This window comes from Numida meleagris, chromosome 3, assembly GCF_002078875.1.
Source record: "Numida meleagris isolate 19003 breed g44 Domestic line chromosome 3, NumMel1.0, whole genome shotgun sequence".
Taxonomy (NCBI): Eukaryota; Metazoa; Chordata; class Aves; order Galliformes; family Numididae; genus Numida; species Numida meleagris.
Window position 1 is genome coordinate 68628914 of NC_034411.1, and position 26998 is coordinate 68655911.

At 39.9% G+C, this 26998-nt stretch overlaps 1 protein-coding gene across 3 annotated transcripts in view; it reads left to right on the top strand.

Moving 5' to 3' along the window:
• The window catches only part of PREP (prolyl endopeptidase), a 103487-nt gene continuing 81833 nt past the window's right edge, over positions 5345-26998 (top strand). Inside the window, exons 1-6 of one of the 3 annotated variants that reach the window (XR_002436681.1) lie at positions 5345-5554; positions 6666-6740; positions 14064-14197; positions 16570-16700; positions 19387-19596; positions 20814-20935. Coding sequence is in view for 2 of the 3 variants with exons in the window: in XM_021390980.1 (XP_021246655.1) it covers positions 5381-5554; positions 6666-6740; positions 14064-14197; positions 16570-16700; positions 19387-19596; positions 20814-20935 (846 nt within the window). In the remaining variant the exon portion in view is untranslated. Of the gene's footprint in view, positions 5555-5733; positions 6082-6665; positions 6741-14063; positions 14198-16569; positions 16701-19386; positions 19597-20813; positions 20936-26998 lie in introns of those variants that run through there. The other 2 variants (XM_021390980.1, XM_021390981.1) reach the window with 2 other exon arrangements.

Below are 26998 nucleotides of genomic sequence, written 5' to 3' on the forward strand. Positions count from 1 at the left end.
GTAATGAGAAGTTCTTCTGAAAGACATGTTAAAGTCTTGTTCAGAATTGCCTTTCTGGTGGTCTGAATTTTATTTTTTTCTTCAGGGATCTATAGTTTCTATAGCATTATAACCCAAACCAGATGCCTTCTGAGGCACAATGGAAAAGTCTTTCTCTAAGCTATTTGAACACGTGTATTTGAAATGTGTTAAAAATGGATAGATGATATCTTCAGAAGAAGATATTTCTAGATATGATGTCTTTTAAAAGGAGCTAAAACTGTTCTCCTTTCCAAGAAAAACATATCAGTTTCCCAATGCTTAATGTATTTCAAACTCTGTCAACAAGTCATAAGCTGTTACCAGGAGGCTGCCTTCTGTTTTGCTTGCTGCCAAGATTAGGGGTGACATTCCTACCCCCTTGAAATCCATGACAAAGCTTCCCTTGACTTCAATGGGGAGATTTCATTCAGAACAAGAAAATAATTATCCTATATTTTCTGAAATGAAAGGAACAAAAAGCTTCCTTTAAATTCATACTTATCTCTTTTTTCAGATACTACCATGTAAGAATTTTTAATATAGAAGTTACTTGAGTTGGTTTTAAGTCCTGAAGACAATAATTGGCTTATAAAACATTTTTGCATCACACAACAGCCAAAAAGAGGAGTTTAGAAAGACCAAAAAACCCAAAACAACAACAACCATACCACATCAAAATAAGCACTTCCCTTTCCATTTTATTAATGTGGATTAGCTATCTTTCCACAAAAAAAAAAAAAAAAAAAAAAAGATGAATTTCATCAAATAGGAACTGCTTGTAGAGTTGTTTTTACAGAATGATGCTTAGTGGGAATTAAAATAGGTGAATTAAAATGGGATGAAAAAAGGTAGGTAGAAAGCCTCCTATTGACAGTGTTGGACTTTCTCACCTGTTAAACTCTGTATACCAACAAAAGTTCAAACCCTTCTAACTTACCTGCAAATGCATTTTTTCAGAAGGAGAGCAAAATGCCATAGAGCCGTAGATGAATTATTGAGATAATAATGTTAGGATGCATTTCCAGAAGTACTGAATTATAAGTGGCAGGACCACACCACAATCTGGTGGATAAGTACCTAACTTTGGAGACTCTGGAGGACTCCCTGATAAGTTATAAAAAAACCCAAACATGCCAAACATCCAGTGAAAGCTGAGAATTCTATCTACCCAGGGATACAAAAGCCCAGATTTTCCCATGTGATCTCTGCTATTTTGCAAACCCTTCTTTTAGTGGCAAATTGGCAAATCAGATAAAAATTAGGGAATAAAAACAAAGGAGCAGGTAAGAAATACTTGGACGTTAGCCTCTTCCAGAATTAGAATTTTGTTTATTCTTCATTTCACAAGAGCAGACCATACAGAAGGAAAAGGTAAGCAAACCTAAAACACCTGAACTCTTATCTGCCTGAAAAAAAAAAAAAAAAAAGACAGCCACCAATTCCTTCAGTCTAGGAAAAGATATTTTTAATTGGATGTATTTATACTAAGATGATTTATATGTTGATACTCTTACGTCAGTTTGGATACAGTTTATCACACCATAATCATGGTTTAGAATTGCCTGCCTGATTAAATACTTTAAAATAGCTACTCTGTAATTGCTATTCCATGCTAATTCCCCATGTAGATTTCCCTATATTACCTACCTGACTTCATAGCTCCAGGACTGTAAGTGTACCAACCCACAACACCAGGGAAAGGTAATGTGATTCTGCAGCTTACCGTTAACTTTAATGCACCCACCTTAGTATGCAGAGCAGTTAACCATAACAAAACAGTGTTTTGCTTGACTGCAGTTCCAAATGTTGGTCATTTCTACATCATGTAGTAGTTTCTATAACTGAAATAATACAGACTTGTTCTATGTTATGGAGTACTTTATGAATCAGCTCAAAAACCAAGCAATCCTTCAGTTATCCATAAACAATTCAGAATTTTCATAATTAAAATGTAGAGTAATATTATTTAGAAATCAAAGACTCACTGCAAATCAATAGGACAAAGGCTCTCGATTAGTGTTTTCAAAACAGAAATCCAGCAGGGCAGACACTTTCAGAATCACTTTCCGCTGAAACTGAAGTTATCTGTGCACCTCAGCACGTTCCTGTTAGTGAAAAGCTGAGGTTCTGCTGACATCTGTTGATAAATGTCTGAACAGCAGAACTGGTGTCTTACAATTAGATAAACAGCATTTTAAAAACACAAAGAAAACAGAAGTAAAGGTACAGACCTGGTTTCTTTCTATAGCAGAAAATTTCAAGTGATTGTCAAATCATGGTGGTAGAGTGAGACTGGGGAAAGCATGAAAAGGAAAGGTAAAAAACAAAATTTGCTGGTATTTTTTGGTAAGATCTTCCCCCACAAGAATGATGAGGTCACTTCCTACTGAGTCAATACACAACTTGCAATGAGTCAAAGTGGATACGCTGATTAAGCTGAAAGAAATTGGCTAATGACTGGATGATCAACAGAAGCATAATTAATATCAGCAGATAGGAATGTGTTTTTCAGATGGTTGAATTCATGCTAACATGGAAGTGTGATGATAATGACTACTGAGAGATGTTAAAACTTTTATTTATTTTTGAAGTAAAGAAAGATAGTTTTTGCTTACTCAGCAGAGTATCCTCAAAGTTCAGCACATATCATTTCTAAACTCTACCAGAGGGTTTTAGAAAAAGTAATTTTTTTCTAGAAATTTTACTTGCTGCTACAACACTAAACAATTAAACCTAGTCCCAAAGCTGAAGTTATGATACAGCCCAACAATAATCTCTTTTAACCTGTGTTAGTTAAGAAAAGGGAGTGAGTTAAGAAAAAGGGAGAAGATGGCTACATCTTTCATTATAAGTATTTCTGTCAACAGAATGTGTGCTACGCTCCCTTCCATTTGCACAGTGCATGCTCACCACTAAGAAAAACATGTTTTGGGCAACGTTTAGACACTGTGTAACCTGTAATAACTGCTTTTCTGATAGGAAAGTTCAGACAGAGCAATTTTGCTTCTTTAGCTACTGTTGATATGTGACCCCTCCTCCTCTCCTCCCCCCATAACGAACAAAAGGGAAATTTACATTAAAGAAAAAATTCACTTTCTGCCTATCCCTGGTGCTCACCTTTGAAAGAATATTACTACGTGTAAAATACAAGCCCAACGATCTTATCTTGGACAATCATACATGTGGGAATCGTTGTATCTTCCCACTTTCTCTGTATCTGGGATGAATTGAAAGGTATTATAATGGATAATTACTGTGACTACTGGATGCTTTCCAGCCCATACTGTAATTACTGTGCGCTGGTTTGAGAGCATTGCTCTAGACTGAAAAATAGGGGCACTCCTGTGCCAGCTGCACAGAAGTGTGTGGTCCGGCTGCCCTCTCCTGGCACATCAGATTTCTTCAAGTGCTTGAAGAACATCTGTTCGAAATGTTAGTGTGTGACAGCTGGGCTGCTTTTACTGCACAAAGCTGATCAACAGATAGATTGTGGAAATGTCTGGGATATTTGGATCCATGACTGCTAGGTCAGAGGTACTTATAAGCATGCTGCTAAACATCCAGGAATTCTGGACAAATGAGAAGTGCTCGCTTGAATACTGGACAGCATTATCAGGCTGAAGAAGATGACATTTTTTCTGCAGGAAAACTGCAGCTCTGAATCAGATGCAAGGACTTAGATGTATACAAATTGCAGTTGAGAGGACTCAGAACTCTGTCAGCTGGACAGCCAGACCCAGAGGGCACTGTCAGTGGTGCAAAGCAAAGTTGGAGGTGAGTAACCAGCAGAGTATCCCAGGCGTTGGTACTGGGTTCAGTCCTGTTTTACGTCTTCATGAACGCACTGGCTGATGGAGTAGAGAGCCTCCCCAGTAAATCTGCAGATGACTCAAAACTGTGGGGAGTGACCAACTCAGCAGGGGGCTGTGCTGCCACCCAGAGAGACCTCAACAGTCCAGAGAGGGGCTAACAGGAACCTCTGGGGATCCAGCAAGGAGAAGTGCGAGGCTGCATCTGGGGAGCAACAGCCCCAGGCACCAGGACACCCAGCTGGAAAGCAGCTCTGCAGAAAAGGGCCTGGGAGTACTGGGGGCACCAAAGTGAGCGTGAATCAGCAGCTGAATGCCATTTGTGCTGAGATGGCTGTCAGTGTTCTTGGCTGCATTAGGCAGTGTCGTCTGTAGGACAAGGGAGGCGATCCTTCCCCTCTACACTGGTGAGGTCCCACTTGGAGCACTGTGCTGGGTCCCCAGTACAAGAGAGACCTGGACATACTGGAAAGAGTCCAGTGGGGGGCCACTGAGATGCTGAAGGGACTGGAGCACCTCTGCAGTTAGGAGAAGCAGACAGAGCTGGGCCTGCTCAGCCTGGGGAAGAGGAGGCTCAGGGGGATCTCATCAATGTCTGTAAATGCCTGAGGGGAGGGTCCAAAGACCAGGTAGCCTGGCTCTTTTCAGTGGTGCCCAGTGCTCAGACAACTAGCAAACTTTTGGCAGCACAGGGCACACTCCATTACCTTGCTGGCTGCATTTTGTGAGCACTAGTGCAAAAGGTATAGTTGGCAGCTATGCTGCAGCCTTACACAAGATTAAACAAAGCAACAAGGTAAGAAGGAAAACTGACCAAAAGAGAAGGGATGACAGACAAGAAGACATAAGGATGTAAATGAAACTGATGAATGTAGTTAGGTCAATTAGTAACAGTGATCATTATTGTGTTGGCTTATTTCATCACATGCACACAGTCCAGCCCCAAAGTATGCCCATTAAAAGATGGTAACACTTTTCATTAAGAGTTACGAATCAAGACACATTTCTGAGCTGGTAAGTATGAACATTTGATTCAATTTCTGGAATACTCTATATCATTGTCATTCTAGCCACATCTTTATTGCATACTGAGCAGTCTTTGGGCTGCTCTTGCCTTTGGACTCTACCATGTGCAAACATTGTTGCCTCCATGCACCACATGTGCACAGGAGTTTGCGTCAGTGAAGAGCAGTCAAACTCTCCCCACAGTAAGCATGGTTTTGTCAGGATTGTGAGCTGAAACTTTAAAGCAGCATCAGTTTGGAAGACAAGAAGCGTGGCCATGCTGCTGGTCAGAGGACCAAGAGCTACATGCTTCCAGTATTTTCGTGACATGAGAGACCACTGGGTCACTTCAAAGGAAAATTGTGAGTTTTCTAGCACAGTAATCCCTATTATAAAATATCCACCCGGCTGAGGACGCCCAAAGTCATCCACCCGAAACTCCAAAGGGAGCGCCCCGCGGGCAGCCGGTGCCTGCGCGGCGGCCTCCAGCAGGGGGCGCTGCCGCCTCGGCCCGCCGCCGGCCTCACCCTGCTGGGGCGGGTCTTATGGCGGCCTCGCTACGCCTGAACCGTGCTGCACGCTTGCTGCCGGCTGCCGCCGCCCGAGCCCCAGCCTTGCGGTCCCTTCCGCGCTTCTCTTCCTCCTCCTCTCGCCGTTCTGTGCCGCCTCCCGCCATGCAGGCCTTCCAGTACCCTGAGGTGTACCGCGACGAGGCCGCCGTGAGTACGGCTGGCGCGGGGGCAGTCCGCCGGGCCCCCGAGGCGCCCGCACCCGGAACGCCGATTCGGGGGCGCCTCGGGGGCCTTAGCGGCTTTGTCGGGGGGCAGCCTCCCGCGCTCCGTTTCGAGGCCCTCTTTCTGTTAGCGTCGGGGGGTGGCTGGGCGCGGGGATGGGCCGTGCGGGGCTGCTCGAGGCGGGTCGTGGAGCTCTGCCGCTGCCTCTGCGCGCCCGGGGGCGGCTGCGGCCCTGCGGAGCCGGGTTGAGGGGCTCGGGGGCGGCTTCCAGCGCGGCTGGGAAGTGCAGGCCTGCCTGTCTGCCTGAGGGGCACCGCTGGGTTCGCTGTAATGGTGCACCAGGAACATGATGTCTCCATGTGTTCCAACGTGGTACACGCATGGATCGCCGTGTGAGTTTGTCCAGATTTGTGTGCGCTTCACAATTCTTCCACAAAGTGCTGTGCTTTGTGCACCGGGCCAGGAATTATTTGCAACACGAGCTTCGCTTTTAACCCAAAATGTTTGCAGAGGTGAGCTAGCGCTGGGAAGACTCAATAATCTACTTTGTAGTTAAGTGAAAGGCTGAACCATGCAACTCCTACCACAGGTGCTTTTTGTATGCTGAAGCAAGTAGGCAGATAGAAGACTAATTTGAGTGGTGAAAATGGTTTTCTTTTAATCCACACGCGTACTTTGCTGATATGTTTGTGAGCATTAGCAGAAGGGGGCAGAACCTGAATTTACACTTTTAGGTGCATCCAGTTATCAGGTTTTGGGATTTCACTTGAGCATCTGGATTTGGAGGAGGTCTTGTTTCTTCTGGGAAGAATTAGTTTGTCCTGTGCATTTGTCTGGTGCTCTGTGTTTTTTTTTTGGTTTTTTTTGGTTTTTTTTCCTAAGGATTACTGCTGCCTTAGTTCCTCCAGCAAAAAATGATAAAATTAGCAACTCAGCTAAGAGCAAGATGCTGGTGTTCTCTTTTACTTCTTAGCACTATGTGCTTTTGTTGAAATCCCAAATAAATTTTGTTTCAGTGTAGCTCATTCTCTGATAAATAGTTTACTTGTATAAATGTCTTTTTTTCTTTTTAAAATATTGTCTCTTATAAATTCAGGTATTGGATTACCATGGACATAAAATCAGTGACCCGTATTGCTGGCTTGAAGATCCTGACAGTGAGCAGACAAAGGTAACTTTTCTTTGTACAGAAATGGCTGTTCCAACATAGATCTCTTGTAGGCTATGTGTATGTATTCTGTTTTTAGCAGACCTGTCAATAGTTTTAAAAAGCTTACCATCGTGAATGTAGGTGTAATGTAGTATACCTGAGGCTTTAAGGTGCCAACAGAGCAATACTGTTATTTTGCACCTTTGTGTTAAGGTGGGTATAACCAAGGTTGCACAATTTGGAGAACTAAGGCCCTGTTTGTCATGCACTGTTTTCTTCAGTAAGTCAGTTTTCAAAGTTGCACTATAACACTGAAGGGAAATGCTCTGTTTTTAGATCACTTTGCCTTCTGTCCTAAGTACATCTAAAATTGCCATATTGAAACAAGTCAGAAAGGGAAGAAAGAAAGCTTTTCGTTTGCCTTTCCTCCTTCTTACAGTGACAAGCATGCAAATACATTTTGTGTGTTTTAAAGTTACTCCTCCTCAATTTAGGCTTTGGTAATGGCTTTTATTATAGATATTGCAGTATTTTCAGTGTGTGATCTTGTATAGCTAGACTCTGCTACTGGAGCTGGTCTTTCACTGAGAGAGCCCTGAAAAATAATGAAGTGTGTCTGTGAGCCAGTTCCTCCAATGGTCGTGGCACAGGGAGCTGCAAGGGCAATGGCAAGAAGTTGTAGGTGGTAGTGGAGTGGGAGGGGGTTGTTCCCTTAGAATGGCTAATACCTTTCTGACAGCTGTAGTTACAGAGCTACAACTCTAGCTTCTATCTACTGATGTGATTGTGTTGGGAAGAAGATGGAGGGCTAGTTGTTCCTTTTAAAAATAATTGTGCAAGGTATCTTTCTATCAGTGAGATTCCTTTTAGAGTCACTCATAGTTGCTTAGCATAATGACGTTTTGATGAATTACAAGATTATTAAATAGAATTTACTGTAGCAGTTAAGACTAAGATAAAAACATACACAGTATCCCATTCCCTACCTGTAAATGTGTATCTAGGATTTATAAATACTCACCTGTATTTAAAAGGTTATTTGGGGATTGTGTTGTAGAGAAAAATTCGGCCATGGACGTTGGCAATGAAAATTATACATGTAGTAAGTCTGGAGTATTTTGATGTTTTGATTCTGGTGCACTTAAGAAATGATACGCTTAGGATAGTTTTGTATTACATTGAGAGGGATATATGCGTAGGGAGGCATGGTTATGTCTTTCTTTTATGACAGCCGTGTAAATACCCACCCATTCAAGTGGCTTTCAGAGCCCTGTGAAGGAGAGGTGGGACTGTGAAAATGCCAAGATGTCGCTTTTTGTGTCACTGCTTTTGCCACACACTGTGACTAGGTTGGGGAAGAATGGTTGAAGGCAGGTGAATCTCCTACAGAGGTTGTAGTTTATGTATAGTAGACAAAAAAAAAAAAAAAGGAATGGGGAATTGCAACATCCTTGTAAAAGTGAAGCCACCCAGGCACAAGGTATCATTTTGGTGGAATGAAAATTCTGCTACATCATACTTGCCTGCACTCCAAAAAACACACAATTTAGCAATATTGTAGTAGAATGATGCAAAAAGTGGATAGAGTTCCTGTGTGTCTAAGTACTTAAGTAGGTCATCTTTTTGCTGTGTCTCAGGAGTTACAGAACGAAGACAGTGAGTATTTTGCTTTCCTTCTTCATTTACAGGGGTCAGAAAAGAGTCTTGAAGCACTAAGCCTTTTTCATTTGATCTATTACTCACTTTCTTGTGCTGTACAGCAGAGATTGCTGACAGCTGCTCTTTCGTACTAGTTTTTTTTTAATGGTTTTATCTCTATGTTATTCAGATTGTTCTGCAGGAGTCCTGCGGAATAAGCGTTCTGTACTTACCAGATCCAGCAATAACCAGACCCTGGTACGGGGACAATTGAATGACTGTACTGAGTTCAGAGGGAATTTGGAGTGTGCTTTGTAGACTTCTCAAGCCTTTAAGTCACTGATCTTGAGACCTGCATCTTTTCCTGCACTTCCTCTGAGTCCTGCGCTCTATTTATGCGCTATGTAATATCTCACACTTCTATCTATTTTGGGGAAAGGTCAAATGTCCAATGTATACCCCCCACCAATAGGCTAACTTTATTTTTCCACATATTAAATACTTAACTAGAAGAATTGCTCTGACGTTCATGCTCATCTGCAGTGAAAGAACTCCTATTCAGTCCCTGTTACACCTATGCAAATCAAGCGTGTTGTAAACAATGAAAATTCTAGTTTATGCTAAGAGCAAAGGCTGAACTTCATTTGTAAAGTTACGGATCTTTTCTCAGATGAGAACAGTCGAAAGTGTTCTGTGTGTGCTGTTGAATAGCAAGGCAGTTACGTTGGATTCTACTTCAGAATTCTTGACAAAGCAGAAATAGTCAACCGCTGGAGTGGTCATGACTGGCATTACTTTAAGCTGACATGAATTGGTGAAACATAGTTTATATTTCTTGAAGCACCGAGTAAAAAGAACAAGCAAATGATACTGGTTTCAACTATGGAATGCTCACGGTTCTAATTGATGCATACTGTAGGTTTAATAGGACTGGGATGGAAAGAAATGATCCAAAATGCTTGCAAAGAATCACAGCCATTTTTGCTTTGTCTAATCTGTGTGATTTTTCTTTTTGTAATTGGCTTAATCAGGTGTTTCTCTAGTGATATTAGAGTGTAGATGGCACTGTACCTAATCCACTGTATTTTGTAAATTTCCATTAGATTGCTTGGTTCTGTGCTTTCTCTGACCTCCATCTCATTCTTGCACTGATTGGAATGTTTTTGTCCCTTTCTTGCATCGGTATAGCCATCACAAGGTGATGTTCTGGGGATGAAGCCTTTAGGTAAATGAGTTTTGTAGTGGAACACATGCTTAATTCAGCTCACCAAAGTCCACATGATAGTTGGATCTAAGAATGAGATATTTCCTTCTCTAGCAGCACACAAGATACTTTTCATTAAAGTCCAATAGGTCTAGAGATCTTTCAGTCAGGTTACCAGTGCGTATAGCTTCCGTAAAAAACAGAAACCTACAGGTGGGTAGCCGGTGCTGCTTCTTGTCAAATGCACAGTCTTTGAGCTGACAAAGCCAACCATCAAGTAACGTGCTTCCATGCTGTGCTCTATGTATTAGTATGTCTTTTTTTTTTTTGCTTGTATGTTCTTGGTGGATGTAGTTATGCGCAGTTACAAGCAACTAAAAATCCCTTCCGCAGGCATGTAAGTAGAAGCCAAGCCCCTGATTAGAGGAGGAAAGTCCTGTCTTACCTGGGAGAAAAAAGGGCAAAAGCTGGGTTTCTGCTCTAGTACTGTTCAGCCGTTTACCTTTAAGACAAACTGAGGAAGATTTTTTTGGCTCGTTTGAAATGTTCTGGTACTCTAGTAAAGATCTTCTGTTGATGACCTAAGTCACAGTTGCAAAACCACACTTCTAGTGTCTTGGGTTTGGCTTGGTTGGATTTCTTGAACTTCTTGGCTTGTTTTATGCTTTGTGGGATGTAAGCTATATTTTAGTCTTTTGCTACTGTATGTCAGTCAGTTGTATACAATACCTTTGCTCACTAGAACAGCTTTGTAGACAGGAACGTGTAGCATTTCAGACATGAGGGACGGAGAAGGGATAATAAAGCAGCAGTTGTGTAGCAGACAGTTTACTTGTGGTACTATGAACTGGTGTGTATGTTTGGATTGAGATTAGAACAGAAACTCTCAAAACTAAGATTAAATGGATTTGCAGTTATAACTCATCAGTTTTTATTCACCTTTTTGATAATTTTGCAGCTACACTTTGAGTTTTGCTTTAGTAAAGATGAAAGCGCTAAGGAGCAAGCCACCAGAAATTTTCTTAGTTGTATTTTGGAGCATTTGATACAAGGTACATGCAGTCTTGTAGGAGTTGGACCAAACTGTCTTTCACTAAGATACAAATAGAGATTTTGGGAAGTAACTATTAAATGAACTGTAAATTCTTTATGGATTAATAACAAAGACTGGTGATATTTTAAAAAACAATTTACATCCCAAGACTTCTCCATGGAAAATATACTGTGAATGCCTTTGGTAATTTTCTTCTTGGATAGAAATCATCTTGTCAAGAGAATAGCATAGTAGCATGTAGCTGATTGATTGTAACAAAGCATGGTTAAAAAAAAAGTGGCATTTGTTTTTTTCATATGGAATTTAAATATAAACTTTTTTAAAATAGCAGTTGACCTGCTCAAGTGATTGTTAAACACTTCAGCCTTGAGTAGAACAACTCTGGCCTTACTACCACCTTTGCTTTTCACAATTACCTTATTTTCTGAAACATGCAAGTATATGCCTTGCTTTAACTCTTTTTCTGTTCTTCTGGGTCAAGGCTGCTGTTAGTTTGTCAGGTGTAGATTTCAACAGATGAAGTATTTAATCTGTAGGTTCATGAGAATGTATGGACAATTGCTGTTAGTTCTGTATGCTTGGTTGGCATCTGTTCAACTCAGCATGGTTGACGGAATTGTCTGCTGTGAGAGTTCTATTGGTAACATCTGTTCCTGTAGAGCAGTATTTCAAATATGTATTGCCTTTTGAATGTGAATGCAGTCCTGTGATCAAGCAATGAAGAACAAATTCCAAATTGGACAGAATGTCTTTCAAAAATCTTTAATTCCTACCTCCTTTTTTAGACAGTGATGATTTTCCCTTTTATAAGTAGTCTTTTAATCCTTCGTGCACACCAAGTGGAAGTGGTAAAAAAAAAAAAAGTTTGAAATTTCTTTAAAAACAAAATTACTAATAATTCACTTGAGTGCAACAGTTAATTTGTAAGTGCGTTGTTGTGCAATGACCACTTGCAAGGAGAAGCTTGTATCTCCTCTCTGTATGCCAGAGGTAAAGCAGACGTGGTAAAAGTGTGACTGCAGTTAAAAGTGAGTAACACGCAGTCTCAGTATACTCTACAGCAATGTTACTGTTTTGTTTTTTTACTACGTTATTAATATAGGGAACAGGGATCTTTGCCAGTTTCTTTCCACTAAATGCCACTGCAAAGTGCTTTTGCCTGTCCAGTATGTTGGTGATTTTATATATATATATATACATATTTTTTTCTCTGAGAATGTCACAGCACTTTGAGTAGTTAGCTTTCATGGTATGTGCTGTCTGTGCTCTTTGAAATTCCCATATTTCCATTTAGAGAAAACAGATCAGGTCTATGTGATTCTTTGGTAGATTTAAGTTCTTTTTGTCTTCTGATGGAGGCTGGGAATGTTGTTACAGCAGTGCAAGGCAAAGGCTGCACCGTGTTCTGAGTGGAGCAATGTTTTGGCTTACCACTGGGATGTGCTGTGCTCCTGTGCTGGATGTTAAAGCTGCCTTTGTCAGTTTGATCCTCAGAGGGAGAACAGAGAGAAAAATCAGCCCTCCCCTGGCAAAGGTTTCCCCTCTTTCATTCTTCCTTCTTGGGGGATAATTTCCTGACAGAGTCCTCACTGATGTATGGAGTCTACTTTTGAGTAGAGGTCCATAAATCATCATTTTTAACCTTCTTTTGTATCTTTCCCTTTTCAGTGCTATAGCTGTTGTTTTTCTGTGTCATCCTTTAGTGGTGAATTGCATGTAGCCAGCCCATAAGTTCTTAAACTAATGCATTTCTGCACTTAGCACTTAGAGCATTACTAATTTTGCACTTGTGTTTAAAGCTTATCAGTTTCTGTATGCTTTGTTGGACATGAACAAATATCTTCCAAATGGAGAGTGACTGAAATTAATGCACTTTTTCCCTTATCATTTAGCCTGACAAGTCTCTGAAAACTGTGCTTGGCATGTAATGCAGCTCTTGGCCATGCACGACTGTGGCAGCGGGGCGAATGAGTCTGTTAACCTCCATGCCTGATGGAGCCACTTCTCACTGTGTGAAATGTCTGTAAAATGCTACTAACAGACAACTTTGTACTGTTCTTTCCTCTTTTTCACCTGAAGAATCGATAGATGGGTGAAGATTGACAGCAATTGGTAAATGTGTGTCAGGTGCTTTGTCTAGCAGCTGTCTTTCCTGAAGAGCTGTAAAACACAGGCTGTGCAGTATGGTTTGTAGCCCACCTGCTCCCATAGGTCATGCCCTACAGTGAAATACAACTCAGATATTACTATGCACTGATCACCTGCTTCATAACATTCAGGATGGGTAGAAATAATAACCTTATTCAAAGGAACTGGGGAGGAAACCTGTGTTAAGCAGGTGATGGAGTTCAGCATTTCAGGTTGCTACATTACAGTGACAGCTAAAGGATGGCTTGTGCATGGTACTGCAGCTGTCACTGGAAAGCCTGGCTGTGAGTTACAGCGTATGTGCACTGTGCCCTATCCTTTCTAGCTTATATTAATGACAGAGTCTGCATGTCTGCTTCCAAACAGCTGTGTTTCACAGCATGTTGCCTTAAGATGTTAGGTATTAATTTTATGTTAATGCACTGTGTTGAAAGTAGGTCTGATGAAACACCAGCATAGCACCATTTTTTCCATCCATGTCATGGGAGTGGTGGCCTCTAAAAAAACAGCTGAAGTGGCAACAGTTTTGGCCACTGGAGTTGAGTGCTTGCATCTGTGAGGTGGAGTGTTCTAAGGAAACCAGACCCCTTAATGTTCTCTTCCCAGAGTTTACATATGTTTCTCTTTTGTAACTGAGAATTTATCTTCGGATGGGGAAAAATGCCTCATCTGTTCTTGAAAAGGACAGCTCATTGAGCTTTCCAAGAAATACTGACTGGGGCTAGTAATCCAAAGTGTTATGGTAATAGAATGAACAGATGGTGCACATGACAGTTCGTATCATCATCTAGCTTTTCACAGCCCCTGAAGTGACAGTTACATCTTTGGGCAAGAGACACTCAGTTCATTATCGATTTTCTAATTTATCTGCCATGGAGTACTGGAGTGTTGTATATTTGTGGTGAAGTAAGTGAAGGTGATTTTTTCCTAGGTGTTTTCTGTAACTTATATTTCCTTAAATGGTAGCAATAAAGCTAAGAATTTTTAAAAGAACGAACTTCCGTGTTTTGTTGTTAAAAGGGAGTGGCAGGAATCTGGCTGGTCTTTGGCCTGATCGCTGATTACCCTAATGTGTGTCCTTGAGAAAGGTAATTCAAGGTATAGAATCAGTCTTATTAACTGCTGCAATACTGTAATAATCTCACATATTTACCTGCATTGTTCAGATGTAACTCTACACACCCTACATGGGGAGAAAGAATGTCTGTGATGAATTGCATCAGAAAATAGCGTTTACTGTATGAAGTACGCACTTCTACTTGAACTAATGTACTTTTGGGGGCGTATTATTTTCTTTCAGGCATTTGTGGAGGCTCAGAACAAGCTTACAGTACCCTTTCTTGAGCAGTGTTCTGTCAGAGGACTATTCAAAGAACGAATGACTGAACTCTATGATTATCCTAAGTACAGTTGCCACTTCAAGAAAGGAAAAAGGTACGTGAGGAATGTCTTTGTGGGTGACATAGATGAATGTGGAGCAGATCAAAAGCAAATACAAGTTAGATAAATTATAAGCTATACTTGCATTTATTCCTTTATTGTTGGGAACTAGGAAAGGTATGTGTTTAAGCTGGTATTTAATATACGTGGTTGCATGATGTAGAGCACAAGATGCTAGAGTGTCTGCAATTCCCAGTCATATTATCTTCTTGTGCACTTATCATCTTTTTAATAAGAACAGTGAATTTATCAAAACTCAAACTACAATGTAGGAGAACTGCTGTAAAAATAAAACTCTGAGGAGTTTCTTTGAGAGTTTATCACTGCCAGTTAAAGGCACTTCATCCTAGATAAAGCATAAATCTGTCAGGTACATGTTGTTCTAAATATTCACTAAATCCAAACAAGAGTAGTCTGTTCTAGTAATATCAATTAATTAGATATTTGTTAAGGGAGCACCTATGTATACCAGGCATGTTTTCACTGTTATCCACAGGAAAGAGCAAAAGATACCTCAATAACCTTAAGACTTCTGTATTAGTATTGAGAGAGATCTGCAGCTCTTTAGTTACCTGTCCTATGCTGTGAGAGAGGGCATAGATTCTTGTTATTAATGGAGGGAAATTACACTGTGTGTGTTTTGGTTTGGTTTTGGGGGGTGGGGAGGAAGAGCTCTGTTTGCTTTTTGTTTTTTGGGGTTTTTTTTGTATATTGTGGGGACCTGATGTTGATATGGCACTTACGTGATGCAGCACGCCATCTTGTAAACATGTTAAGTTTAAGCCCAGAAGCAGTGAAGCTGTTGTAGAACAGAGCTGTATCCACGGAAGTAAGCCCTGTTGAGCAAGTCAGGAAAAGCTTATAGTTCGTACATGATGCTACTGCACATGTAAGTGTGCCAAATCTGATTCTGGAGCAGGCTTGCTCAGTGATGGCTCTGGATTCTCTAAGCTGTTCTCCCTGTGCAGTGCAGGGGTGTTCAGCTGTGGTTACTCATGCTCATCATATTTGATGTTGCAGAAGTGTTCATAGCAGCGATGAATATAGTCTCCTCTAGAGATTAAAAAAAAAAAATTCTTAATTTGTTGCATCTGACTGTCCTCCAGAAAGAGCAATTATGCCAGGAACTTAATGTGCTTCAATTTATGACACTTTACTTTGATTTTAATAGATGTCTTTTTAGTTGGAGTGTTACTCCATTGATTGGCTTGTGCTGAGCTTAAATCATAGTGGTTTAAAAATCGTGCCCCTAAACTCCGTATTCTGTTTTAAGAGATTAAGGGGGTTCTTGGTTAGGAAATGTATCATCAAATAGAACGTTACTTACCACCTTCTGCGCCTTTGAATCTTTCTGTTTTGTCACTCATTGAGCATACCATTAGTATTTCAACGTATTCCAGGTTCAGATTGTTAACCAGGCCTTTGCAAGTGTAATCCCTTCTTGGTTTTCCAGCTTCCCATGCCTGTATCCTAGTACTAGACATTCTTAGGAAATTCTTAGGCTTGTGTTCGGATTTGAATTTGGTTTGTTCCCCTGCTCTCCTAGGTGAAGCTGCTGTTGAATTCAGACTTGTGTAGTAGAACTCAGACAAGTTATTTAAGAAAGTGTCATAGTGGGGTCCATGGGTCCCCTGCCCCATTAGTCATGGAACTGGGCCGAACCTGCCTGTAAACCATTGACAGAAAGGAAACTATAGTACCTGTGGATTACAAAGATTAATGTTACTAATTTCTTTATTCTCTGTAGCATCTTCTAATGTGAACAGTATCTGTCACTGGAGAGAATTTGGTAATTCTCTGTTCCTACAGCTCTTTCAGAACACACATGATGATACAGATCTTGGGAAATACAGATGAAACAACCTCAGATGTTTTGTTCGAACTGTCACCACCCAATACAGATTGAAAGCAGCCATGTGAATGACAAAGTTTAGAATATAGGAGATGGGAACCTGAGAAATGCTGAGGCTGGCAGGGCTTTTTAATGTAGACAGTTATGTGGAGCTTAGAACATTTTGCTTTGGTTGAAGTGCACTGTGGTATATGCAGCTTTTAGCTGCTAGCTAAAGATGTTTTAGATACACCCTATATTCTCCTTCATATAATATATATATCTCATTGGGCTGGAATTCCTTTTGTCATCAGAGGCCTAGAAATAGTGTCTGGGCCTCCTTTGTGCCAAAGTGCATCATCAACTCTGATGGGTCACAGGGGAAGCCATGGTTCCTATTCTACTGTGATGCTTGTATTTCCCTATTTACTCATCTTTTATTCACTTCATGACAATCTAATGCAAGTTTTTCTTGCTAGTCTAATTGAAAAACCTGAGTTCTTCATAATCATTTTGCCCTCTTTTGTTCTTTTAGGTACTTTCACTTCTACAATACAGGACTACAGAACCAGCGAGTTTTATATGTACAAGACTCCTTGGATGCTGATGCCAAAGTTTTTCTTGATCCAAATAAGCTTTCTGATGATGGCACTGTGGCTTTACGAGGTTGGTGACACAGCAGTTGCTCCTGAACAAGTCTGGGTCTTCAGTAGTTAGAAGTAGTTTGCAACTCTTCATGTGTTTTTAAAAAAAAAAAAAAAAGTTCAGCTGGAGTGGCTTGTTAGCGTCAAAGTAATCACAGTAGCCGTATGTATTTTGTATAGCCTTTCAGAAGAACACTTAAGTCTATGTTATATTCATAATTAACATGATTTATTTTTGCCATATCTTTTTTCATTAATCTGGAATGTATTCCGCTGAAATATGTACATATCTTAAGGCTTTCTGTAGCTAGGAAAAAGGTTTATGAACTTTTATTAACTAATTATCTTAAAAATTTAGTTTGTGTTTTTTAATACGAGCCAGCAAGATAAGGTAAGAGAGCATGAAGTAGCATAGTGTTAGCTTCTGTGAGAATCACAAGATCACTTGTGTTCACAGCTAACTCATGTTAGCTGTCCGTTTTCCCACTCCTTGTTAGCTTATTGCAGAAGCAAGGCTTTTAAATCTAGAAGCCTTCGAAGTCTTGCAAAACTAATTGATGAAGACTGCACAAAGGACAGAATTAGGAGACACATTGAGTATAATCTAATCAAAAAGAGTCAATATGGCTTTTTCAGAGAGAAGTCCTGCCGTTGAAGTATGGATATCAGATCAGGTTCATGCTGTGTTTCTAGAAGGCTTATAACAAAGTCTCTTTCTAAATGTAACTGGAGGGAAGGCCGCCATGGAACAAGAGGTGGAAATCCTGGCATCGATTTAAAATAAATAAATAAAAAATGTAAAGACAGGGACAGGAATAACTGTCCAGCTCTCAAAGTAGAAAATCACCAGTGCAGCTCTCTCAAAAACTGTGAAAGGATTTGGGCTGTTCTATATATTCCCGTATATCTAGAAAAAGGAGTGAGCAGGAAGGTGGGAGAGTTTGATGATAACATGGAGTTATCCCATGTGAAGACTGAAGAATGACTGTGAAAAGATGCAGGAATTAGATAAATTAATGATGCACAGGGGACACAGAATCTTGATCTCATTTGGAGAGAAATGGATGGACGGGATTCTGAGCTGACCATGACTACTTCGGAAGAGTTCTTGATTTATAGTAGAAAATTCCATGACACTGTTGCCTTGGTTCCTTGTCGCAGCCAAGATAAAGACACTGGATGTCAGAACTTGTTAAGAAAGAAACAGAGAAGATAACAGAAAACATTATATTTGCAACCTAGGGGTTTATGCAGTAGCATTTGAATATTAAATACAGTGCCAGCCTGGTCAACTCTCAAAAAGGGGCTCTGAAATATAGTTTAGAGAAGGGCAATTGGAACAATCAGAGGTTTGGAGCAAAGGTCAGAAACAGGTGAATGAACCCAGATTGATCAGTCTGGCAAAGTGATAACTTAGCAGGGATATGATAGCAGGTTACAAAATCCTGTATGGCATTAAGTAGGATGGAGAGAGTGCAAAGGGCTCAATTATTCATGATTTTTTTTCTATTTTGAGAACGAGAGGATAGCTCCCGGTGTCTTCATTTGATGAGTCCAAAGAAAAGAAGGTGGTTGTTCATCCTGGAAGTAGTAGATTTGGACAACAACAACAGTTGATGTTGTTGATACAGGAGGCTTACTGTGGGTTTAAAAGGAAGTTGGAGAAGGTCAAGGGGAGGCACCTGCTGACGATGATTAACAAATTGCTTCATGGAAAAGAAGTCTCCTAGAAATGGTCAGAAGCTGGAAGAATACTTGCAGGAAATAGATGTGCTTGTGTTGCTCTTGTGGGCATCTTGTTTCTTCTGAAGACTGCTATATGGAATCTGTTCAGAATCAGAATGACCGCCCTTGTTCTTAGGGGGAGATAATATGTTAGGGTGCCAGAGTGGTGTGTCTTAAACCTGAAATTGCTATTAAGTGGGGTTTTTTTTTTCAGTAGTTACTTTCAGGTCTTGATAGGCTTGTGATAATTCAGTCTCTTCAGTTGAGTTGATTTGCAGAAGTGAATTTGATTCTTGTCAGCTACAGTGGAAACTCTTCTGAATTTTTTTCAGAATCATATTCAAAGTTTGGATAGAATTGCATATATCTCAGAGGTTTTAGCTGACATTATGGCAGTGAATCATTTGTTTTGTAGTGGGGAATTCAGTTTTGATGGTTTTACGGGGTCTAGTTTTCAGTGATTGCAATATTGAGGCAGTAATTTCTTTATTCCAGGTTGTATTTTTTGCATTTCAATTCACTTCAACTTCTGTTGTGCTGTTACTGTTTTAGAACCTCTCTTTGTGGTCTCTTGCTATGTGCATTTTCAGTCTCTATCCTAACCACCAACTTCAGGGAAGAACTGTTGCCCAAATTGTACATCACATGCTGAGTACTAGTGATGCTACTAAACGTACTTCCTGAGTACACATGGCTAAACATGAATCTGCAAGCTATTTGAGAAGCCCAATGTAGGAAAAGTACTGCAAATCCCAAATTATAGTTGATGTAGTTGCTTGCACTGTCTTTTAGAAAATAAATCCTCTTGGTGCTCAGTGAGCCACAGTCCTTTTAACTGCTTTTAACCTCTCTTTTGCTGAGATTTGACTAGCATGTAGTAAATAGTAAAAAGCCATGTGGGAAAATAGCAAACATTTTTTTATTGAAAACACTGATTCCTTGTGCTGCTTCTTACTGCGTCTTGTTTGGTTCCAATTTTCTAGGCTATGCATTCAGTGAAGATGGTGAATACTTTGCATATGGTTTGAGTTCCAGTGGTTCTGATTGGGTTACTATCAAGTTTATGAAAGTGGAAGGTCCTGAGGAACTTCCAGATACACTGGAGAGAGTTAAATTCAGTTGCATGGCATGGACCCATGATGGAAAAGGCATGTTCTATAACTGCTATCCGAAACAAGATGGGAAAAGTGATGGTAAGTATGGCTGTACCAGTTGCATGCTATGTGGAAACAAAATAACTTTTTCAATACATTTGTGCAACAAATAGTTAATACTATTTATACAGTTTAGATATCAGATTGTGTTACGTGGCCAAAACCTGTATTCACTTGGTGCCCCTTCCTTTCATTCTTGTCTGTCTGACTCTATTCTCTTAGAAGTTTGCTGGTCCTTTTATTTTTCTCTGCAATTATTATTATTATTTTTTTTTTTACTTTCATACAGGCTGTGGTTGACTGGAATTTGATGTCTAGTGACAGTTTACTCTAGGTCTCTGCCTTATTATGTATGTCTTTTTCTGGGTATAGGTGAACTGACTTAGGAGGTAGACTTGATGAAGAGTAATCTGTATTGTAACGTTTTTGTTACTCGACCAGACTGGTTCATCTATGGTTCGCTGCACAGCAAAGCTAAATGTTTTTGCTAGCAAAACTCAAAGTAGCACAGGAAGTGGAATAAATCGCTGGAGAGTGTCAATACAGAAGGAACATAAAACCTTTCCCTTACTGTAAGGGAGTGCTAATAATATGTTTCTTCTGAATCTGTGGCCACTGTGAAACCTTGAAGAGAGTTGAAATTTTATATCTATATTTAAATTTTTAGCCTGTAGTTTTGCCGAACTTGTAGTTTAGACACCCACTATGTATTGTGTTTACTTTTAAACATATTTGTAGTTCAGAAGCTGAAGTGTTGCGCTGGAAAATGTTGCAAGAAAAAAAAAGGAAAAATCAAGTAGCACTTGATGCAACACCTTCAAATGTTTCATTTTATTTTCAGCAGATGGAAATATGAAAGTTCCTAAAAATAGAAATTAGCAGTAGGTCTCCCCTCAATTCCCCGAAGTGAGATAGGAACAAAAACATCTTTGAAGGGTGGCGGAGATTGCTGTTGCTTTTCTTTGATTGTTTAGTATTTCTAGAAAGTGCAGTTTGAAATGATAAATCCTCACATTTGAAAAAAGTATTGCCTGCAATAAAAGTCTGTTTGAACGGGGCATGATTTGAAGATATATTTTATTGTAGAAGACATTGGTTGTTTGGAGGGGAATGGTTATACGCTTAAATTATTCCTAGTTCTCTCTGCTGAATGACTCTCTTTTTTTTTTATGTAAAAGGATATAGAGGTTTCTGAGGGTTTTGTGGGAGTTGTTGGATTTCTTTGAGAATTAATTAAATTATCTGCATTTCTGTAGGTACTGAGACCTCCACTAATCTGCACCAAAAGCTGCATTATCATGTATTAGGAACTAACCAATCAGAAGATATCCTATGTGCTGAATTTCCCGATGAACCAAAATGGATGGGTGGAGCTGAGGTACGGTGAACACACTGAAGCTTAACATCATCATCATGTTTAGTTTTTCAGATTCTAACAGTTGGTAGCAGATGTAGAGTGGAAACCATATTCTTTAAAATAAAGTTTTTTATTAGGTTAGGTATTAGGAGGAAATTTTTTACTTAGAGGGTGGTGAGGCCATAGAACAGGTTGCTCAGAGAAGCTATGTATGCTCCATCCCTGGAAACATTCAAGGCTGGGTTGGATGGGGCTCTAGGCAGCCTGATCTAGGGGCTGCCCACAGCAGGGAGTTGGAACTAGATGGGTTTTAAGATCTCTTCGCAACCCAAGCCATTCTGTGATTCTGTTAGTGTTGCAGAGCTTAGCATTGAACTTCACACTATATCTGTGCTGTGGGGCAGTGTTACCAGAAGGTGACTGCTGGAAACAATTTCTTAAGTTTATTTTGTTGAATGACAACTATATTGTTCAAAGTCCTAGTTAACCATAATTGTACGTAACTGTGCTTTGATCTTCCTTACTTTAATGGTTCAAAATACCTTATTGTTTTTAAGTAGAACTGTACTAGAACTATAGGATAGGGTCTGGAGTATGGGTCATATGGGAAGCGGCTGAGGGAACTGGGGCTGTTTAATCTGGAAAAGAGGAGTCTTGAGTGAGACCTTATTGCTCTCTACAGCTCCCTGAAGGGAAATTGTAGCAAGGTAGGGGTCAGCCTCTTCTCCCAGGTAATGATGGTAAAACAAAAGGAAATGGCCTGAAGTTGCACTGGGGAGGTTCAGGTTGTATATTAGGAAAAAATTAGTCTCAGAAAGAGTGGTGAGGCATTGGAAAAGGCTGTCCAGGTAAGTGGTAGAGAGTCACCATCTCTGGAGGTGTTCAAGAAACATTTATATGTGGCACTGAGGGATGTGGTTTAGTGGACGTGGTGGTGGGTTAGTGGTTGGTGATCTTAGAGGCCTTTTCCAATATCGATGAGTCTATGATTCTAGATTAGAATGGTGCACTCTCTTAAGCACCATTGAATCTGGGTGCTGTTAGAATGTTGAGATCATCAGAGAATTTGGAAAATAGTTTTCCAGTGGATAATATCCTGTTGTAATTCTTCATAGTCTTCTGACTACCATGCTTAATCAGTATGCTTTGCTTCTATGGAAGATCTCATCAAGGCTCACACTTTTCATAAATATGAAAGTCTTTACCTTGACTGGGGTATTTGGTTCCAGGAACCACTTCTTTCTAGGAGCACCTCTTTTCAAAGATTTGTTCATCACTCTATCCTCACCATTCAATGTATCAACCCATGATAGAACCCCAACCATGTGGGGTTCTTTTCTCTGTGCTGCCAGGAAAAAAAGTTCTCTCAAAGATTTTGAGCACATAGATTCAAAATGGAACAGTGAATAAGCATGTAACAGGCACCTCAGCAAAGTGACCACAGTAAATTTTGTCTTTACAAATCATATTTATTCATGGAATGTAGAAATAGAACCCTTTACATAATCTCATCTGTTATTGAAGCATACCTTTACCATCTGACCTGAATATTGGTATGAACTTGCAAATAGGACTTTCAGATGTTTTTGAACAGCAGTAACAAGTTATGTTAAGTTCCAAATTCCATCCTATTGCTAGTTTAATTCATTATTTTTTCCCAGTTCTGTAAATAAAGGGGCTTTCTTTCTGTTGGTGACAGATGTCTTGCAGTGATATATCCACTGATTCACACCAGTGATGCATATTATTATTATTGCTTTGTAGTGTCATGAGCTAAACTACACATGTTGTTAAGGTAAATTAATTTTCCTTGGTGGTGGAGTGTTACAGTGTTGATTTATTATGACCTTGATTTATTAGCATACACTGTTTTTTAGGATAGTGAATAGGATGGCTGTCTTAGATTGTATTAGATTACATAGAAATTATATATTCTGTATTAGATGTAGAGGTACTCTTCTGTTCTAGGTAAGTTCTTGTTTACCAAAACCTTCTTTGTGGTGATAGTACACTAACAAAACCTGTTGTTACCTAAGTTGAAGCAGGGCTGGAGCATTTCAAGATCAGAAATACAGAACTGAATATGAGGAGGATGATGGAAGAGAACAAGTAGCATGGAGCCTGTAGTGAGTAGGAAATTGTTTACCAGGCCAGGGTGCAGAGGAGCAGCCATGCTACGTCTCCTGGCTCTTCTGTCATGAAAGAAAACCTTGAGGCAACCTTAAGCAAAGTGTTTTTTTCTCTGACAGCAAATGTCTCAGGTAATTTTTCTCACTGATTAGAATATATAGACCTCATAATAAGTGATCAAAATTCTGTGGCATGGGAAGAGTGCACTGGTAGTAATAATTCTTACTGTAGTGTAGGATAGTAATAGAATATGGTGCAGCTACCAGTTCTAAGTCTCTGGAATTGAAACATCCCCATAAGTACTGGGAAGAGGGGACAGGGTGTTGAATAGAGAAGCACCTCACTATTGTTTGTTCTTCTTTAATGTATGTAGCTGCCAGTGACTTTTCCTAACCTCTAGGTGGCATAATCTTTCACAGATGCTGGTAAGATAAAATACTGTTTCAAGGCAGGGTGGTAAAACGGAGATCCACTTTGGTAAACAATCATGAGCTTGTCAGAGTGATACTGCTATAAAACAGCTGACTTTCTGGGACTGTGCTGTGAGCTGCAGCTGTGAAATGTGGCTCTGGCACCCTGATATTAATGGAAGATGGTTTTTAATGGTCAGGAAAAGATGAATATTCTGCAATTGAAGTATACCATTGTGACTGCAAAATGTGGTTTTATCTTTGTGGAAGAGGTCAAAAATCTCCTTTTTGAGTCATTCAGGCAAGTTTTCTGATCAATTTTTTTTAAAGCATTCATCTGAGGAAGTGGAAGACCACAAAGTAATTGGGAAGAGTTAAAATAACTTTAGTAAAAATCAAGTTATGTGACTTATTGATGTCACCCTAAATATTCTTACCTGGTACTATCCCTCTGCCAGAGATTTTAAAATATAGCACTGCTCAGTGTTTTATGAAAGTCTGCTTACTTGCATTCTTGTAAGATAAATAAAGAAGCATTTTTATTATACGGTGCCTAGCTGGGCCAAACAGATAGAAACAGTTAGATTCTCTCTCCTGTTTTACATGAGCTCCAGTGGAGACAGATTATGCTGTCGATGGTCTACTCTCAACTATCAAATCTTTCTTTATAGTGAGGTTGGAACTTGAAGTTCCATACTCAGGTTTAGAGCAGAAATTACAGGTTTTGCAACCATTGGGTAGAGGGAGGAAAATACCTGACTTGTCCGTGTCAGGCACTTTTCACTTGCATCTTTCCCAGATAGAGAAAGTTATAATAATGCCATTGTACTTTAAAAAATAAGTAATCTCACATACGCTTTAGGGAGTTGCTGTGGTGTATATTTAAATGGAGAAATGAAACTGAGTCTCCAGTTAGGATAGAAGAGGGTTGGGTAAAATTTTGTCAGCTTGTTATATCTACAAAACAACATGCAAGGAAATAGCTTAAGTTTAAGTAGTTACGCATTCAACACCAGCACTAAGTATGCTTGATTTAAACAAAATGTGTGATGCTTAAAATTTTGTTGGCATAAAAATATAGATGCATTTCCAGCTCCTCACTGCAATGGATTGCCTATAGGGGGGGAAAAAGTGTTTATTGCTAGTCATATTTCAAATTTATAGCTAGATCAGTTTTGAAGAAGATGGTATATAATCTCTTGAGTTTGGAAAATGTGTATGTTTCTCTGCTGCTGATTCTAGGATAGTGGGGGATTTGGGAAGAAGCAGGAATGGGGGTTGAGTGAATTTCCAGTAGATGGCAGCATAGGATGAGGACTGTTATTATTTTTTTTTCTTTCAAAACCTTTGCACTGTTATACATAGTCTCTGAAACAGGAGCTTCACAGGCTTCTACCTCTCTGTTTGTGGTATGTTCTTGCTTCCTCTCCAGACTCATATAGTGTAACCGTCTTTCACAGACAGTTATTTTCAGAGTTAGACAGTAAATTATGTAAGAGTCTTTCACAGTTAGTAGTGTTAAAAGTCCCTACTACACAAACAGGAATGAAAGGAGGGCAATGGGGGAGCTCTCCTGTCCCAGTTCTCCCAACAATGAAACAGTACAATTTTTTTTGTGTTGTTTTCTGACACGCACTGTGCACAGTCCATAACCTGACAAGAAAAATATTTCTAAAGGTTTAGAACTGTCAGTTTACATCAGTGGTTCCCGGCAAAGAAGGTGAACTTGCAAATGAAATTCAGAGTGCAAAGGAATAAGCTTTGCCAGATGTGTGCTGGCTGTGGCGTTTTCACAAGATCATGAAAGTGCAGCATCCACAGGGAAAGGGAACAGGAAGGGCTCAAAGCACCCAGTTTGTTCAAGTAAAACAGCCAGGTGATCTTTCTGGCTGCACTTGGGGCTGTGGTAGGTGGTAATGTCTTATATAGACATTGTATCACAGAATCATTAAGTTTGGAAATGACCTCTAAGTCACCAAGCTCAACCTTCAACCGGTGCCCGCTGAGGCATGTCCCTCAGTGCCATATCTCCACAGTTCTTGAACAGCTGCAGGGAAGGTGACCACCATCTCCCTGGGCATTCTGTGCCAATGCCTGACCGCTCTTTCTGAGAAGAAGTTGTTCCAAATATCCACATGGTTTCAGAGGGAATTGATCTATCCCAGAATTTGGAACCACCTGAATTTACTGTGGTGGCCAGCTGGAGTCATACGTTTGCATTGATGTGACTTTCATTGCACTCGAAAACAAGCTGAAGACCGCAGGAAAAAAAAAAATCATATGTTAGTTTGTCACCTTGGAAAGCTACTGATTTTACTCTGCACTAGAATTAAGAAGGAGGATGCACGTAAATACCCATGTGCATATTGCTGTGTTGCACTTGGAAACAAGACTGTCTCATGTAGGAAACTGAGGGAATAGTGAAACTGAGTTAATGCCTAAAGCGATTTTTCTAAGCTGGAGAATGGATAGGGAGAGCATATTAACATGTTGTTTACATACAGTAAGACCATGTCCTTCCTAGAGTATATCAAGCCTGCTCTTCAGTGTAGAAAGGTTTCTGTTGGACTTGATCCAGAAATCCTGTGTTCCTGCAGTCACTCACTGTTAGATCTTCTGAAATCTAATTTATTAAACCAGTGTGATACAAATAGGAAACAAACCAAGTATTTGTAGCCTTCTTCAGGGGATTGGAATTATGCAGTACCAAGAGGTTGCTTAGTAAAATGGAGTGCTAGTTCCATTTCTCATCTTTTCAAGAGCATAAAATGTTATGGGAACTATATGCTAGTTACAGTGGGTTTTTGGAACTACTGCAAAGGTAATTTCAGAACATAGCTTTATGTTAATTTCATTAAAAAACATACAAGCAAACGCTTTAAGAATGCCTTACCTAATCTCCTCTTGTAGGAAAGGAAGGAGCTCTGCTTTTTCTGGCTATGAGTTAATAAAAGCGGAATTTGAGTGGCTGGGAGGTTACAGTGGGGATTCTTGACTGTCATTGTGCAAGCAGAACTTTGTGGCACATCTTTGATGCTAGAACACTTGAGGCTGTTTAGACGAAATTGCTCTTATTTCTTATTGACCAAATGTTTTGACAAATATCGCTGGATGTTTTTACATCTCTTTCTGCAGAGGGCTTGTCTTTTGTGGTGTTTTTTTTTAATTGTGCATAGGATTTTAATTTACTCATCTGATAGGAGGATTTAAAGTATTTATGAGTGAAGGAAGGCAGGTAACTCCTGTATCAGTTGGAAGTGTCTCTTGCATGTAGGTTCTTCGTGTTCAGGATCAGTGAAATCATGCCCAATGTTTTTGCAGCATGTATGTAAAGATTTGGAAATAACAGCTGTCGTCTGTCTGTCTTATACTGATGGCTTCCTACATTCCTAAATGAATACTGATGGGAGGAAAAAAAGCTTTTACTCAATCACTCCTCATGGTTTTAAACTGTTGTATACATCAAGCAACAAAGACTGTAATATTAAGATGTAGCTTATCAATGCTATGAGTTTTTAATTTCTGGTTATTGTCACACTTAGCA